Source organism: Gigantopelta aegis, chromosome 3 (assembly GCF_016097555.1).
Source record: "Gigantopelta aegis isolate Gae_Host chromosome 3, Gae_host_genome, whole genome shotgun sequence".
NCBI lineage: Eukaryota > Metazoa > Mollusca > Gastropoda > Neomphalida > Peltospiridae > Gigantopelta > Gigantopelta aegis.
Genome location: NC_054701.1, coordinates 3076196 through 3096116, shown reverse-complemented (window position 1 = coordinate 3096116; position 19921 = coordinate 3076196). Strand labels below are relative to the sequence as shown.

General features: G+C 41.2%; 1 protein-coding gene across 1 annotated transcript; it reads right to left on the bottom strand.

Annotated features, from left to right (window-relative positions):
- Positions 1-5396: 5396 nt before the first annotated feature.
- On the bottom strand, positions 5397-13031 carry LOC121367224. The gene is made up of 3 exons (XM_041491337.1): positions 12955-13031; positions 7659-8801; positions 5397-5596 (listed from the first exon to the last, which is right to left on the bottom strand). The coding sequence occupies exons 2-3, from the start codon at positions 8773-8775 to the stop codon at positions 5397-5399; spliced, it is 1317 nt and encodes a 438-aa protein (XP_041347271.1). The 5' UTR covers positions 8776-8801; positions 12955-13031.
- Between the last annotated feature and the right edge of the window lie 6890 nt (positions 13032-19921).

The following is a 19921-nucleotide window of genomic DNA, read 5'->3' as shown; positions in this document are numbered from 1 at the left end:
CACAGGGAGTTTCACCCTGCTCCATGCCATCTACAACAACCTGTACTAACATGTTTAGCACAGCGAGTTTCACCCTGCTCCATGCCATGCTACAACAACCTGTACCAACATGTTTAACACAGCGAGTTTCACCCTGCCCCATGCCATGCTACAACAACCTGTACCAACATGTTTAACACAGCGAGTTTCACCCTGCTCCATGCCATGCTACAACAACCTGTACCAACATGTTTAACACAGCGAGTTTCACCCTGCTCCATGCCATGCTACAACAACCTGTACCAACATGTTTAACACAGCGAGTTTCACCCTGCTCCATGCCATGCTACAACAACCTGTACCAACATGTTTAACACAGCGAGTTTCACCCTGCTCCATGCCATGCTACAACAACCTGTACTAAACATGTTTAACACAGCTAGTTTCACCCTGCTCCATGCCATGCTACAACCTGTACTAAACATGTTTAACACAGCGAGTTTCACCCCGCTCCATGCCATGCTACAACAACCTGTACCAACATGTTTAACACAGCGAGTTTCACCCTGCTCCATGCCATGCTACAACAACCTGTACTAACATGTTTAACACATGTATACGCATTTATTTTTTGATTGTGTACACGTCCAAAATTTAATTAAACAAGTCGAGCAATGGATAAAAGAATCGGCAGGCATTATAGTCAGCTTCTCTCGTACCAGTTTTCTTCTGTGCCACTCAAAGAACAATATCATAATTGACATTATTGCTCTTTTGACAAAGCAATTTATATATAGATCAAAATTTCTGAAGAAATCACTCGATATTAAAATATTAAAAATTCATATACATTCTTATTATATATTAGGAAAAAAAATGTATTTCAATAAAATCAAATATAATGCATTTATTAAAAGATGGAGTGTATACCATAAGTTGTTTGAATAAATATCTCTAGGTCATCCACCACTGACAGTATCTTAAGTATTTATTACCATATTACATGTATAAAAAAATTTGAGTGTATAGTATTGAGTGAGGTTCAATGACGTGTTGGCAAGAGGTTTGTTGTTTTATTTCATAGTATATTAATTTTGATCTGTGTATGTATGTATAAAAAAATATATATATACTGTGTGAAAATGTGACCAAAAATTTAAATAAAATATTCAAATAAAAAAACAAAAACATGTTTAACACAGCGAGTTTCACCCTGCTCCATGCCATGCTACAACAACCTGTACTAACATGTTTGAACACAGCGAGTTTCACCCTGCTCCATGCCATGCTACAACCTGTACTGACATGTTTGAACACAGCGAGTTTCACCCCGCTCCATGCCATGCTACAACAACCTGTACTAACATGTTTGAAGACAGCAAGTTTCACCCTGCGCCATGCCATGCTAGAACAACCTGTACTAACATGTTTAACACAGCAAGTTTCACCCTGCTCCATGCCATGCTAGAACAACCTGTACTAAACATGTTTGAACACAGCAAGTTTCACCCTGCTCCATGCAATGCTACAATATGTACTAACATGTTTGAACACAGCGAGTTTCACCCCGCTCCATGCCATGCTACAACAACCTGTACTAACATGTTTGAAGACAGCAAGTTTCACCCTGCGCCATGCCATGCTAGAACAACCTGTACTAACATGTTTAACACAGCAAGTTTCACCCTGCTCCATGCAATGCTACAATATGTACTAACATGTTTGAACACAGCGAGTTTCACCCTGCTCCATGCAATGCTACAACCTGTACTAACATGTTTGAACACAGCGAGTTTCACCCTGCCCTATACCATGCTACAACAGCCTGTACTAACATGTTTGAACTTGCATGCCGGCTTCAACAATCTCCACTAGTCCTAGGTCCACGCTAGTGAATTGTTGGTCTGGGCTATTGGAAATTATCAACATTATAAAATTACTATAATACATAGAGCACTAGCCAAAGCTTCTATGAGGGATAATAACTTTCTCAAACATTTGTCGAACACTGTTACAGGTTTGAACAATAGCCTGTACTTATATGTTTGAATGCTGTAGGGGGGACAGCACTGGCTCCAGCCTGTACTTACATGTTTGAATTCTGTAGGGGGGACAGCACTTTCTCCAGCCTGTACTTACATGTTTGAATGCTGTAGGGGGAACAGCACTGGCTCCAGACTGTACTTACATGTTTGAATGCTGTAGGGGGGACAGCACTGGCTCCAGCCTGTACTTACATGTTTGAATGATGTAGGGGGAACAGCACTTTCTCCAGCCTGTACTTACATGTTTGAATGCTGCAGGGGGGACAGCACTGGCTCCAGCCTGTACTTACATGTTTGAATGATGTAGGGGGAACAGCACTTTCTCCAGCCTGTACTTACATGTTTGAATGCTGCAGGGGGGACAGCACTGGCTCCAGCCTGTACTTACATGTTTGAATGCTGCAGGGGGGACAGCACTGGCTCCAGCCTGTACTTACATGTTTGAATGCTGCAGGGGGGACAGCACTGGCTCCAGCCTGTACTTACATGTTTGAATGCTGCAGGGGGGACAGCACTGGCTCCAGCCTGTACTTACATGTTTGAATGCTGCAGGGGGGACAGCACTGGCTCCAGCCTGTACTTACATGTTTGAATGCTGTAGGGGGGACAGCACTGGCTCCAGCCTGTACTTACATGTTTGAATGCTGTAGGGGGGACAGCACTGGCTCCAGCCTGTACTTACATGTTTGAATGCTGTTGGGGGGACAGCACTGGCTCCAGCCTGTACTTACATGTTTGAATGCTGCAGGGGGGACAGCACTGGCTCCAGCCTGTACTTACATGTTTGAATGCTGCAGGGGGGACAGCACTGGCTCCAGCCTGTACTTACATGTTTGAATGCTGTAGGGGGGACAGCACTGGCTCCAGCCTGTACTTACATGTTTGAATGCTGTTGGGGGGACAGCACTGGCTCCAGCCTGTACTTACATGTTTGAATGCTGCAGGGGGGACAGCACTGGCTCCAGCCTGTACTTACATGTTTGAATGCTGCAGGGGGGACAGCACTGGCTCCAGCCTGTACTTACATGTTTGAATGCTGTAGGGGGGACAGCACTGGCTCCAGCCTGTACTTACATGTTTGAATGCTGTAGGGGGGACAGCACTGGCTCCAGCCTGTACTTACATGTTTGAATGCTGCAGGGGGGACAGCACTGGCTCCAGCCTGTACTTACATGTTTGAATGCTGTAGGGGGGACAGCACTGGCTCCAGCCTGTACTTACATGTTTGAATGCTGTAGGGGGGACAGCACTGGCTCCAGCCTGTACTTACATGTTTGAATGCTGTTGGGGGGACAGCACTGGCTCCAGCCTGTACTTACATGTTTGAATGCTGCAGGGGGGACAGCACTGGCTCCAGCCTGTACTTACATGTTTGAATGATGTAGGGGGGACAGCACTGGCTCCAGCCTGTACTTACATGTTTGAATGCTGTAGGGGGGACAGCACTGGCTCCAGCCTGTACTTACATGTTTGAATGCTGTTGGGGGGACAGCACTGGCTCCAGCCTGTACTTACATGTTTGAATGCTGCAGGGGGGACAGCACTGGCTCCAGCCTGTACTTACATGTTTGAATGCTGCAGGGGGGACAGCACTGGCTCCAGCCTGTACTTACATGTTTGAATGCTGTTGGGGGGACAGCACTGGCTCCAGCCTGTACTTACATGTTTGAATGCTGTTGGGGGGACAGCACTGGCTCCAGCCTGTACTTACATGTTTGAATGCTGCAGGGGGGACAGCACTGGCTCCAGCCTGTACTTACATGTTTGAATGCTGTTGGGGGGACAGCACTTGCTCCAGTCTGTACTTACATGTTTGAATGCTGCAGGGGGGACAGCACTGGCTCCAGCCTGTACTTACATGTTTGAATGCTGCAGGGGGGACAGCACTGGCTCCAGCCTGTACTTACATGTTTGAATGCTGTTGGGGGGACAGCACTTGCTCCAGTCTGTACTTACATGTTTGAATGCTGCAGGGGGACAGCACTGGCTCCAGCCTGTACTTACATGTTTGAATGCTGCAGGGGGGACAGCACTGGCTCCAGCCTGTACTTACATGTTTGAATGCTGCAGGGGGGACAGCACTGGCTCCAGCCTGTACTTACATGTTTGAATGCTGCAGGGGGGACAGCACTGGCTCCAGCCTGTACTTACATGTTTGAATGCTGCAGGGGGGACAGCACTGGCTCCAGCCTGTACTTACATGTTTGAATGCTGCAGGGGGGACAGCACTGGCTCCAGCCTGTACTTACATGTTTGAATGCTGCAGGGGGGACAGCACTGGCTCCAGCCTGTACTTACATGTTTGAATGCTGTTGGGGGGACAGCACTGGCTCCAGCCTGTACTTACATGTTTGAATGCTGCAGGGGGGACAGCACTGGCTCCAGCCTGTACTTACATGTTTGAATGCTGCAGGGGGGACAGCACTGGCTCCAGCCTGTACTTACATGTTTGAATGCTGCAGGGGGGACAGCACTGGCTCCAGCCTGTACTTACATGTTTGAATGCTGTTGGGGGGACAGCACTGGCTCCAGCCTGTACTTACATGTTTGAATGCTGTTGGGGGGACAGCACTTTCTCCAGCCTGTACTTACATGTTTGAATGATGTTGGGGGGACAGCACTTTCTCCAGCCTGTACTTACATGTTTGAATGATGTTGGGGGGACAGCACTTTCTCCAGCCTGTACTTATATGTTTGAATGATGTTGGGGGGACAGCACTGGCTCCAGCCTGTACTTACATGTTTGAATGATGTTGGGGGGACAGCACTGGCTCCAGCCTGTACTTACATGTTTGAATGATGTTGGGGGGACAGCACTGGCTCCAGCCTGTACTTACATGTTTGAATGCTGCAGGGGGGACAGCACTGGCTCCAGACTGTACTTACATGTTTGAATGCTGCAGGGGGGACAGCACTGGCTCCAGCCTGTACTTACATGTTTGAATGCTGTTGGGGGGACAGCACTGGCTCCAGCCTGTACTTACATGTTTGAATGATGTTGGGGGGACAGCACTTTCTCCAGCCTGTACTTACATGTTTGAATGATGTTGGGGGGACAGCACTTTCTCCAGCCTGTACTTACATGTTTGAATGATGTTGGGGGGACAGCACTTTCTCCAGCCTGTACTTATATGTTTGAATGATGTTGGGGGGACAGCACTGGCTCCAGCCTGTACTTACATGTTTGAATGATGTTGGGGGGACAGCACTTTCTCCAGCCTGTACTTACATGTTTGAATGATGTTGGGGGGACAGCACTGGCTCCAGCCTGTACTTACATGTTTGAATGATGTTGGGGGGACAGCACTGGCTCCAGCCTGTACTTACATGTTTGAATGATGTTGGGGGGACAGCACTGGCTCCAGCCTGTACTTACATGTTTGAATGCTGCAGGGGGGACAGCACTGGCTCCAGACTGTACTTACATGTTTGAATGCTGTAGGGGGGACAGCACTTGCTCCAGCCTGTACTTACATGTTTGAATGCTGTTGGGGGGACAGCACTTGCTCCAGTCTCCTGTAGATAATTCTCCCAATTAAACTCTGCCTGATCATACTCCACACGAATACCATCTGTCCACAAAAACACAAAAAGCATGATTCAAGAAGGTCCTTTTAAAACTTATTACAAATATGTACCAGTGACAGTAAAAATGATTTAAAAAACAACCATATTCAGGATGGCAATATATACTACTCAAAAGAATTTAAGGGTCAAAAATTTATAACCAAATAAGTTTCAGAGTGTATTAGATTGATGAAGTAAACTACACCAAAAATTTAATTTATTGTTCCATATTTACAAAAAAACACAAATAAACGTCACTGTATACAAGAAAGTCACATGACATGCTGTCAAAGTTGAAGGTTGTCAAACATGGATTTTACACATTAGAACATTCATTTAATAGTGTGTGAATCCACCCCTGGCGCGAATACACTCGACACATCGTTGCCTCATGCTGTTGATCAGACGTCTGAAGAACTCTTGGGGAATGGCCTGCCACTCTGCCATAAGAAGTTGACCCAGATCATGAAGGTTGGCCGGAGGGGCATGGTTATCCCGAACTCTCCTGCCTAATTCGTCCCAGGCGTGCTCTATTGGGGCCAAGTCAGGCAAATATGCTGGCCAATCCATCCTGGTGATACCTTGTTGTCTGAGAAAGTCCGTTACCACCCTGGCGCGGTGGGGTCTGGCATTGTCATCCTGCAGAACTGCCCCGCCGCCAATCTGCTGAAGGCCTGGGAGAACCAACAGCCGGATAATCTCATTCAGATAGCGGATTCCATTCAGATTGCCATCCACCACATAGAGGGGGGTCCTGTGGTGGATAGAGATGCCGCCCCACACCATGACGCTGCCACCACCAAACCGGTGACGTTGTCTAACGTTAACGTCAGTGAAGCGCTCCCCAGGACCTCTGTAGACACGAACCCGACCGTCATTGAACTGGAGACTAAACCTGGACTCATCAGTGAACATCACTCGACCCCACTGAACACGTTGCCACCGCAGATGAAGTGTGCACCAGTGACGTCTGGCCATTCTGTGACGTGGTAGGAGTGGTGGTCGAACAGCCTGGCGACGGCAGCGTAGATTATTGGCTCTCAGACGATTGCGTATGGTTTGATCAGACACTCGAGTTCCAGTCGCAGTCCGCAGATTGTCACGTAATCGGCGTGCAGTGGTTGTGCGTTGACGTAGAGCCATATTGGTGATGTAGCGGTCCTCTCTATTTGTAGTGCTTCGGGGTCTTCCCGAACGTGGACGATTTCGAACAGAATTCGTTGCTTGGTACCGTTGCCACAGTCGGCCAACGACACTCTGACTGACACCAAGTCTCAGAGCAACATTTCTTTGCGTATTGCCATCCTGAAGCCAAGCAATAGCCCTTCCTCGATCTTCGATAGTCAGTTGACGTCGTACCATTGTCGAATTTGGAGTGTGCACCAGTACACGAACGCAAGCTCCAATTATACGGAAATTCAGCATTGGGAACATGGAATACACGTGCAAAGTGTGCAAATGAAGCGCTTTGTGAAAAAGCAAGTTATGGGCACTTAGCAGACCTTTCGCTTTCGCCCTAATTTACGTGCAAATGTAAGCGTGTTTTCGCCATTAGAACTAGTCGACAGTGTCAATGACAGTGGATTTTAATTCATTTATGGGTTGCTTAGACCCACTTTCGTCAAAATGGAACAATACCATGCGTGACATTATGGTCTAGCTGATATAATTGACATTCAGAAAATAATGTCGAAAATATCGTCTGACCCTTAAATTCTTTTGAGTAGTATATATAATTTAAGTTATTATGGTTAAAATGTTTGTGGTATTAGCATGTTAAACTTGAAGATTTCAGTTTTGCTTATTTATAGGTACATGTAGCCACTAGAAAGAAAAAACTATGAATAATAACAATGCTAGATTATATATCTAGAGCAAATGTATCAACCTGGGAGGTTTCCATAGAAAGAAGATATAACTACTGGTAAAAATATTTTAAATAGAAGATTAAAAGTGACCATTGACTACTAAAAACACAGAAAGGCATACCTTCAATGTAGTTAGGGTTAGGAATAGAAGATTAAAAATGACATAGGACTACTAAAAACAATATGTAAAAAGGCATACCTTCATTGTAGTCTGCAAGATCGATTTGACTAAATCTGGTGCTATCCAACTCGGTTTGTTCAGTTTTTATTTCATCGTGCTTTAACAAGTCAGTGGAACTAACTTCACCAGCATTACCAATACTAGGACAGACTTCCTTCATTTCAACGTCCATTTTTAGGTCATCAGTCTTTTTTACATTCTCTGGTTCAGTCTCTGGTTCATCCAAAATAGGCTCAGTTACAGAGTTGTCTACCTTTACCGATAACAGGTCTTGGGAATACACTCCAGATTTCAAACCTTCCTGCTGGTTATCTTCACACACTAAATTTTTCTGTGGATCAGTTGGTTTGTTATTATCTGCACCAATACTTCCGACTGTCACTGATTCAGTTTCGGTTTTATTTACATCATTTTCACTTTCATTGGAAGGTGTCTCAATGCTGACGTTATCGGCAATGCTTGCCATGTTTAGGATGGAGTCCATGTCTGACAGCTCGTTGAGTTCCTGCTTGGCACTGTCGGACAACAGACCTCCATCAGAGTCCGTACTCGACTCCACGACATTCTCAGAACTGGCCTCCTTCGGCATTCCGTCAACGGCCATGGTACTGAGAGCAAAATTGTTCTGTGGGATGCCAAGAGCGGCCAGGTTTGTCATGTTACCATTCTGGGGAGCACCCATAAAAGCGTTGGAGAGAAGAGGTTGCTGTCCCCCTACAAAGATTGGCTGAAACTGGTTGTAAGGGCTCGACATGAACTGTCCTTGGCCGAGGTTAGAAACGGCAAAGATGGCCTGGTTCAGCGGAATGCCCAAGCCTGAAGAGCATATCTGACCCATGGATATCGGCTGGACGAATGGGTGGCCGACACCGCCTTGTGCCATGTTCATGGGGAAACCCAGCGTCATATTCAGGGAGGGCGTCAATGGGGATGGGGTCCCAGGAAGCTGCTGTTGGTTTGATGCAAACCCTGTTGCCATGGATGTCTGAATGTTTGGAAAACAGAAGTTCTGTGGAATGTTGACTGTGTTAAGCGGCGACGTCTGAAGGATGCCATCTGTCGAGTACGTTGTGGTCACCAGAGGACACGAGTTGGTCTGGCATGTGACCGTGGTGGTCAGCTTCATCGGGTCCATGGCATCAGGACACGTGCCACACCAGTCTGAAACAGATACACGTACTGTAAACACATACTGTACTTAACAAATACTTGTAACATAAATCAAATAAATCAGAAAATTTAATTTATTTATTGGTATCAAAATGTTTTTTTGTGTTTTACCCATACATTTGGCAGTGTTGTTCAAGGTGATAAAATGTTTTAAAAAGTGATTTACAAACTTTTACCTTGATATGCAATGGTGGGTTATTTTTCATGAATCGACAGTTAACCGTGTATTCTCTTACTTAAACCATACTCAAATGGTATAAAATTATTAAAATGTATTATACATATATGTATTAAAATGTGTGTTCTTTATGTATATATCTGGGCTGACCAAAGTTCCACAACAGATGTAGTAATGCAGGTTTTTGCCCCTTTTTTTCTGGAAAAGCATGAATTACACAAAAAAGTTAAAGTTTGTTTTGTTTAATGACACCACTTGAGCACACCGATTAATTAATCATTGGCTACTGGATGTTGACATGTAGTAATCAGAGGAAACCCACATTTTTCCATTAGCAGCAAGGGATCTTTATGTACTTTCCTACAGACAGGAAAGCACATACGCCTTTGACTAGTTGTGGTGCACTGGATGGAACGAGATAAAAAACCTAATCATTTGAATGGATCCACCGACGTGGTTCGATCATGCGATACAAGCATGCACAGAAAAGGTGGGTACATAAATATAAATATGTATATATATTTATGTCCTCATCGTCTGCCTTGTTCCGTCGCCATTGCCATGGTGGCTCCTCATTTGTTTTAAATGCTTTCCTTGACATTTTCCATAAAGGCAAAGCTTTATGACTTCAACATTCCCCCCAAATGATTTCTGTTAGACTAACAATGTCAGGTACATCAAAATATTATTATGTAAGGCAGCGCAGCTTAATTTCTGGTATAGGTGACACTGTTGTAGATACCATGGGAAATGTAGTGGGGAAAGTCGACATACAAGCTCAAAATAGATGCACACGCTGACCAGAGACCAGCAATATATATATTTATATTTTTTGGCCTAGAGCAACAAATTAAATTTGTGTCTATCCTTTCAAGCAGAATATTATACAAACAATGTACTACAAATGTATTCTATTTTTACACCTACAAAAGAAAACAAACAAGCAAATATTTTCTTTATTTTTTAAACAATATGTTATCTTGAACATGTCATAAATGTAAAACACTACACCAACAAAAAAATTCAGGATTTTTTATGACATAATTATTTAAAATTTCGTTTGGCGGTGGTTGGAAGAAAAATACATTGCAGTGGATAAAAGTTGGTACAATTTGGTCATTAGTGAGTAAGTTATGCAAAATCAATATTAACATAAACAACGGATCGTTCATGAAAAAGCTGTCATTATTTGAAAACTAAATCCAGTTTGGGCTTCTTACAAATATCAAGACGACCAGAAACACATTGAATATACAGACACTGATATTCTAAACTAGAAAATATATTTAATATGTAAGTTTAATCATAGAAGTATTTTATTAGTTGGAAATATCTTACAATGCAGCAAAATCAGGAATATCCCTTTAATACATAAAGACCTGACAACTAATTCAATTAAATTTCAATTCAATTTATTGCACAATACCAAACAAACTGGTGTCAGCAAACAAATAGAAAAAAAGTAACGCATACATCAACAAAGTTCAATACGAAAATAGCTGTGTCTCAAGTAGTATATCAGTCCCTTTGTCTAAATTTAGATCATTGCGACAATGTCAAATACGCAGTCTTTATATGAATATCTGCCGCAAGATTTTTGTGTGTTTTTTTCCCGCTGTTAATTGCTTTAACACTAATTTTTTTTTTAAGCACCTAAAAACCTAACGACTACGAAGTTTCAGAACAAATATAGCCTTGTGGTTTAACTGGTTCCCAACTGTATCGTAATAAGTGTTAAAAACAGTGTGGTTGATATGTGCCAGTTCCTGTCTAAATTTAGATCATTCGCAATAATGTCAAATGCGCGGTCTGTTTACGGACATCAGATAATAGTTAACCATCCGCAAGATTTTAGTTTGGTCTATCTATCTAGTTTTTTGTTTTGTTTTATTATTTTTCTTTATTGTTTTTAATACACGTAGATGGTTAAGCAAATCTCATAATAGGAGTTAGTCATAATTATTGCAATGCGCAGATGCAGCTATGTTACAAAACAGGTTAGCATGCAGCAATGGGTGATTAAAAGCCAAAGGGTGCATCAAAAGATAAGAAGAAAAACAATGGATATACATGTATATGTATGCATATAATATAAACGAGACAGTTATTCAGTTATGTGATTTAAGAAATATATACCATAGATGACTCCCGTTTTTTAATGCACGACTCCCAAAATAAAACCCTGTCAGTCATAATGACTCCCGTTTTCCAGATGCTAGGTGGAACCCTGTATTAATAGCAAACACAATGGCATTCTAGCGACTGTACCTAATGTCGGACAAAATAATATCAACTTTGTGACTGTTAAAGCATGCCAATAAATAACCCCATCTGTCTCACGCGAAGGTACCCATGCAGCTGCCTGTCACAAGAGCATGTATTACAAATATGCGAGATCTTGTGCCACAGTCGTGGGAAAATCATGTTCTCATTACTATGAATAATATTTTACAGAATTTAAAATTTCCAACGACTCGAAACTGACATTAATAAATTTTGTTTAAATTATATCGAGCTTTTAAAATGTTTGACAAATATAATCTACAGATCTAAAATGAAATTGGTTAAAAAAAAATTAAAAATTATCAATACTTCCCCAAAATAGGTCCAAAAAATATGATGACACGGGTCGATTTCCATGGGTCAGTCGGGTTAGGACAAACAAACATTTTTTTTCCGCCTGGTGGCTTTTAAGTTAGTCCTAGCACACAAAAAAACCCAGAGTATATTTGTTATATTTATAATACATGAAAAGCTACAAAAATCGCCCGTCTTAGATTCATATTTGAATATCTTTGCCCATTAACCTTTTCTTTTGTATCTGCACTACTAAAGAAAACAAATATAAAATGTTAATAAATTCTGGTATTTTAGAAATTTAATTTTCATGTTAAGATTAAAAAAAAAAAATTATCTGCAAATGAAGGCATTTAATTATTTAATTAATATGCCCATTTTATTAATGAATCACAATTAATTTAATTTTCTTTTCTTTCTAATTTCCTAACTCTGCATCAAGATACATATTTGGGTTTGGGGTTTTTTGTTTGTTTATTTGGGGGGTTTTTTGGGGGGAGGTCCTCATAAACCTGCAAGCACTTCAATACAATGTAATGAATGTTACAGTAATTGAGACCATGGTCTGTTATCAATTAAAAAAAACCTAAGAAGACTCGTCTTGGAATTAACATAATAATGGAATCGCCCTCATCGGGGTGTAGGAGGTGTCACTCCATTATAAAAATAACGATTCTAACACATATTTATCAGAATACAGCTCGATTAAAATATTGTTATAACCTTTATTTCACTGTTTCAACTGATATGAAAACTTATTAACAAACTACATGGCTGATATAATGATTACAATAACGCGTATATGGCCAAACACCGCCATTTTGCTTCATTTCATTTCAAAACAAGAGTCAAGACCTACAGGATTTAAACGTAAATATCATGTTAAAAAAAATCTGAACATTTCAAAATGAAAAAGAAACAATATGTGACAATATTATTAGTATTCTAACTACACTTTGTAGTGACGTCTTGGTATACTTTTCTAAATAGCAGTTAATTTAGAACGTCATTTAAAGGTCTTAACACCGTACGAACGCATCAGCGTAATATCACCTTGCCCTATAAAAAGATGAAAAGTTAAATGTAAAGTAAAATATCTTTTTACAAAAAGAAAATTTCCTTGTTCTAATATCACATTTTTTATGTCATATTTGAACGAAAATTTATATTTTTTCAACAAAAAACATACAAAATATTTTGTAAAATAATTATTTCATAAACCGATATTGCTGCATATAATTTCAACGGACGAGTCCAAAATAAAACGAGTGCGACTCGTTCTATTTTACTTTAGTCAATAACATGTGCAATCGAAATAAAAAAGTAAAAAAAATATATCACACATAGCGGTATATTTCATTTTAACTTTTAACAAATATTAAAATATACCTTTTTCCTGTATTCATAAATATTAAACGTAAATGTAGGATGTGCGAGTTCCGATACTATTTTCATCAAGATGGCAACTGCTAATTTACGCATGCGCAATATATAATCAAACTGACAAATGGAACATAATAACATTTTAAAACAAAAAGACAGATGATATCTCTGGCATTAATCTAGTCAACATATTTTGACTGAAAATCAATTGTGGTGGACTTTGCATCATAATTATTTTGGTATTTTGCGTGGAATTTTGTATTTCTTAAGATAAATAACATTTACAAAGCAACTAATGGTAATAAAATGGTCGACCTCAGTTGATAGATGTTGTCTAATGCCGTTAACAGTGGAGATATATATGGAAGGAAGGGAACCGTATTAACGTGCCCACATCCTTACGGTTCAGGCACGCCCACCATGGACTCGGGTTCTGACTTCGCCAGCCCACGATTTCATGGCGGGGTGGGGGGGGGGGTATATATATGTATGCAGGTCCGTAAGAACCGCGGAGGGTGCTCTGACATCCCCTTCCATGAGGATGAAATTGTATGTGTTTGCGTGTATGTGTGTTTTGCTTAGTTTTTTCCCTACTATATATAAATAAATATTAAAATCAAACTTGTGCCACACCCCCATCAGAGACTGCCACCTCACCCAAAAGTTTGCCCTCCCCAACTCTAGATATCGTTCCTATGGGCCTAATATATAGGCCATTTCCCTATTTTGGTACAAATTGTTAATATTTTATGTCTCTTGCTCAAACATTCTTTAATGGGTTTAATCTGTTACATGACATTTGTAATGTTACGGTTCCACACCATCATTCATTATTCCATGCAATTCAAAACAATTTCTATGTCAGAATATATGCTGTGTGAAAGTTAAAATATCGAGAAAGTCATTTGACTACTAGTTTTAGGGAGTGATCTTCCTTGCAACTACCGTGCAAAAAAATCAACAGGTTGACCACAACAAAATTCAGTTAGCCACATTCATGCCAGAGCACTGCTTCGTGTTGCTGTTATGCAAGTGACAGTGTACCACTTGCACAGTTGTTATCAGTTAGTTCAAAATATGACCTCCTCAGTGCCCCCTGCTCTCACAGCTTGGCACACCACGGTAACTGGGCCCTCACGGACCCAGGCTAGACTGAGGGGGATCTCGAAGCAACTGGAGCCCCAGAGGTGCAGTGTGCATGACCCATCGGCGTATGGACACGCTCTGGCACTCACTAATCCAGTCCAACTATGGGCAAATAGCACTGAAATCACACCATGAAAGAAATGGTGGCCACTGCCTTGTGGGCAGGTGTGGGTTAAAACAAAGGCTAAGGAAGAAAAAAACCAACAGAAAAATCAGGGAAGATGGATACCGTCAGCTAAGTGAAAGCAGTCCATCTAGGAGATGGAACACATCAACTTCAAAACCTCCGCTGCCATGCGGCATACTTCTTGGCTGAAGAAAGGCTAAGGGAAGGCAACCCTGAGAAAAAAACACCAAAAAAACCACCCCACCGAAGACGGAACTTGTTTACCTGCATGGCGTGGGACACAGAAATGGGAAAACGAACAGGTACGCATCATGCAGTTAATGAAAATACTCCAAAATTGATATCGAGATGGAGCTGTTTCTATGGATCTTCACCAGCAGCGCCGGATCCCAAGCCTTCAATGGGTCCACCCTCTACTACTGACGGAGACGCTACACATAGGAGAGCCAGCTTAAGGCAAAGTAGAGCTATTGGCCACAAAGATTCCACTGACACACTACGAATTATGCAATGGAATGCTGAGGGTATATACAAAAAGAAAGTAGAATTAACAAACTTTCTACGGGGGAACAAAATAGACATCCTGTGTGCCCAAGAAACACCCGAACAAAGAAAACCGTTTCTTTATGAGAGGATATGAAACCTTCTGTCTAGACAGATAAGGACACAAGGGCGGACTGATCACCCTGGTGCGCAACACCATTGCGCCTACTGAAAGAACAAGCAACCTGGATGAGTCTGAATACATGGCCATGAAGATCTACACCAACAAACCAATGAGCATCACAAACGTCTACTGCTCTAACACAAAGACACTAAACCTAAGCACCATCCCAATCTCTGACACAGATCATCTAGTGGTCGGAGACTTTAACTGCCATTCACCAAGATGGGGATACCAAAAGATGGACAGCAGAGAAGATGTTGTAGAGTGGATGATCGAAAATAATCTCATCCTAATCAACAATCATGACGACGAACCCAGTTACTATTCAAGAAGCTGGAGATGTACAAGCACACCAGACCTTGCAATGGCAACAGAAAACACCCAAAGGAAAGTAAAGAGAGAAGTAACCAAACAGCTCGGAGGAAGTGATCACAAACCCATCACTCTGATCCTAAAACAAATGCCTATTACAGACAACAAACAGAAATTAGCAAGCTGGAACTACAAGAAAGCAGACTGGGACCTATATACAAGACTTACTGAGCAAAACCTCTCCACGCCTTTTCGATGTCAGACAGAATGCCAAACAATTCACAGAAACGCTTCTGACTGCAGGCCGCAGATCCATACCATGAGGAAGAAAACATAATTGCCAACCATTCTGGAGTAAAAACTTGAAAGAACTTCACCACACTGCAAGTGAGACTCGTGAGAAGATAGAAAATAACCCCACAGACTGCAACGTCACAGAGCACAACAAAGCTCAAGCTATCTTCAAGAAGGAAAAACTCAAGCATATCTGAGGAAGCTGGAAAGAAAAGACCGAATCACTAAATCTTGAGAAAGACTCAACAAAACTCTGGAAACTCACAAAATCACTGAACGAGGAGAATGATACAACACAGAGATGATGCACTGTAATAGAGGAAAATGGGTAAACATATATAGGAAAACATGACGCAAATGTACTGGCTGAAGGTTTTGCTACTGAAAGCAAAATCACGATTCCAAGAGACCGACAAGCAGAAATCTGAAAGGAAATAAAAAAAGGCACTAGCTGTCGAAACCCTCCACTAGACATCATGACGAAAAGCTTCCAACCTTTAGAACTCAACCGAGCCATACACATTCTGAAAAAGCCAAATTCGCCAGGCCCTGATGAAATAACTAATGAACTCACCAAACACCTTGGACCAGTAGGAAGAACCAGACTGCTACAACTGTTCAATCAGTCTTGGGAACAATTAGTCTTCCCTGAAGAATGGAAAGAAGCAGAAATAATACCAATCCTGAAGAAAAACAAACCCTAAAACAACAAAAACAGCTACAGACTAATAAGTCTCCTAAGTTGCATAGGAACAACCATGGAAAACATTATTAATGCTAGACTTCTCAACTACCTTGAAGCAAATCACCTGCTTAATGACAGTCAATCAGGATTCAGAAAACTTAAAAGTACTGATGACCAAGTCACATATCTAGCCCAGGATATCGAGGATGCCTTCCAATAGAAAGAAAAAGTACTTGCCACCTTTTTTGACTTGACAAAGGCATTCGACAAAGTCTGAAAGGAAGGATTACTTCTCAATCTCACAAGAATGGGAATCCAGGGAAACATGTACAACTGGATTAAAAACGTCTTGACCAGAAGACATGCAAGAGTCAGGCTAGATGGTAACAAAAGCAAACTGTTTCACTTACAATAAGGTGTTCCACAAGGAGGAGTAATATCCCCTACACTATTTATCCTCTTCATCAACGACTTGCCAAAGCAACTCTCTCCATTCATCCACCGGGCACTCCATGCAGATTACCTAGCCATCTGGACCCGAGCAGAATACACTACAACTGTAGACATTCGTATACAAGAAGCAACCAACGAAGTTAGCAAATGGGCCAAAAACTAGGGAGTTGAGATCAACAAGAACAAAATTGCAACAACTCTCTTCTCAGTCTCCACCAAGCCTGAAAAGTACAAAATCACCCTAGAAGATGCCTGCCTACCACAGAATGATACCCCGACTTAACTGAGAATCACATTTGACAAGCACCTTACATGGGTACCTCACATTGAGAACACAGAAAAAAGCACTTCTCAAAGTAAAGAGAGGGTAAACTCAAATAAGAGCCTTTTGTGTTGAAAAGATGCATACCCGGACCATTAATACATACTGAAATAAAAAAACGTGTAATGTTAGAGTTAATGAAAACCCCCATGAATATTCCTGCTGACGGGGGGGGGGGGGGGGGGGGGGGGGAGGAGGCAGCCATTTTATTTCGTTTTTGTGACGTCCGGTGGTATAGCTTGGGGCGAAGTGACGTCAGCTCCGTCCAAATCCTCTAAGCACAGTGTAAACAAACGCTCTAATTTACGACAAGACGCTTCACTTTTAAAACAAAAGCGCACCAATCAGTTACGGCACAGAAAGCACTGTCACTTGAACACCTAAGTACTCGCTATCCAACAGAGCACTGGATTCATGTCTACTCAGACAGATCATCACAACGTGCAGTCCAAAATGGAGGGGCTGGTGCATACATCCAATATCCGGACGGAACAACTAAGTCACTATCAGCCACAACATGCCGACTGTCAACAAACTACAGATTTGAGCAACAAGCAGCCACTCAGGCAATGTCTCTTCTCATAAAACAAGCCATATCAAACATTAACATCGTCTTCCTCATCGGCTGCAAATCAGTACTTCAATCAGTCCAAAATGAGTCCCAAGATAATGCCACCAGAAATTTCAAACACCATCTCAGCATCATATCCAGAACGACAATGCTGCACTTCAATGGATTCTAGCACACTGTGGAATCACAGGAAACGAGTCTACAGATAAACTAGCCAAACAAGTATCTGAATGTCAACAACATAGTCACAGAGTGTCACTTCCAGAGATGAAGACTCTCATAAAAGGAAGTTCAACACAGCCTGGAAACAAGGACAGGAAGTACTTATTTAAGTGACCCCATCATACACCTAAACCGACGAGAACAAACAATGATATTCAGACTGAGGACAGGGCACTGCGGACTCGGTGAACATCTCTATAAACTCAAAGTGGTAACAACACCTCATTGCCACTGTAACAATGAACCCTAAACTCTAGAGCATGTACTGCAAAAAACCATGTTTTAAGGCATTCGTAATTCACATGAAAACATATCGTATACCATCAGAATAATTCGGAATATTTTAAATTATTTTCAAATCACTGGCATGATTCTGCAAGTAAGGTTTTGATTGGTGGACATGAGCTCCAACTGGCTGCTGTTAGATCCACATGTAATAGTGGAGCTAATTTTAATTAGATTGGCAAAAATGTCCAACATATGACAGTATCAGATAAAGCATCTGGCCAGAACAATCGGAAAAAAAACTTTGGGGCAATAGAGACGACCTGCTGCTGACGGTGGAGTTCATGGAGGCGGTAAAACTCACGATTTGAATTCAAGGAGCATAAAGAAACTGAACGCAGAAGAAGAAGTTCAAAATATAAGTAAATTCAGACCAATGGTTTATTTAAATACTACATAGGTTAACCTAATTGTAATCACGAAACAAAGATTTTAAAATGCATTTGTATATCTCTCAGCATTTTATCAGGCCCTTGAAAGGAAATGGGGTGGGGAGTAGGTTAATTAGTGCTGCACTCAGGTAGCAATGGTCAACTTCGATGGACCCGTGTTTGAACAATGCACCACTTACTAACTACTGAAACTTCAAAACATCGTTTATTAATGTATTAATTGTACGTTAAGGATTGATCAACAGATAATACATATATTACGATATCTCATTTCGTTTTATAATTGACATGTTTACAAAACATGGCAAGCTAGACAAGAATAATAATATATGAGGTTCAGAGGTGATAAAATGCGTATTAAATATCCCTTTCTGCTTTTCGGTTTTATAAGCCTTGTGGCGAAAGCGGGTTTCTTCTCTTTCGACCAACTATTGAAATAATCACATATTGGACACATATTGGTTTAAAATATGCTCAGGTGTCGTTAAACAGATATTTCTTTCATAAATACAGGAGCTTAATCGGATCATTAAAGCGTTATAGAGACCCTATTCACAAAATCAATATATATCTTATAGTTGGCAACTTTTATTATCAAGTCTAAACGTGAGGCCCGCTCAAAATAGATCGTAACAAATAGGCATAAGGTTATGAATAATATAAAATGCAACCTTGCCTGTTCATCCTGTATTGCATTTACTAATGCAAAGTCAACAGGTACGAATTATAATCCGTAGTTCTGACTGTATTTTATGTCAGTAAAAGATAAATCATGTGCAAACGAAATGGTAGATTTATTACAGTTAGAAGCCACCACTGAACACTCTTCGTAAGTATTTTTGTTACACCAACAAAATATAAATAAATAAATAAATAAATACGCACACATACATACATACATACATACATACATACATACATAAATAAATAAATTTAAATGGTGAAAGCAAATATTTATAAATATATAATTATCTTTCGACAATTTGTTAAAACTGAAAGTAAGTCCAGAAACAATGTATAGGCCATACATCGTTTGTGAAATGCTGGAATGAATTCATCATTAATTGTTCTCCACCGTTCGCTATTTACGTTTAATTTACTTTGTGTCCTATTCATAGATATTCCAGCTGACTTGTGGAGGTATTCAAGTTCAGTGATAGACATTTGAGTCTATTTGAAAGAGTCCACGGGTCAATCAGAATATTAGTCAAGGACTGAAGGGAAAGTTCTATAAGAGACATTTGTGTCTATTTGAAGAGTCCACGGGTCAACCGGAATATTAACCAAGGACATATGAGTCCATTTGAAGAGTCGACGGGTCAACTCGAATATTAACCAAGGACATTTGAGTCCATTTGAAGAGTCCACGGGTCAACCGGAATATTAACCAAGGACACTTGAGTCCATTTGAAGAGTCCACGGGTCAACCGGAATATTAACCAACAACATTTGAGTCCATTTGAAGAGTCCACGGGTCACCTGGAATATTAACCAAGG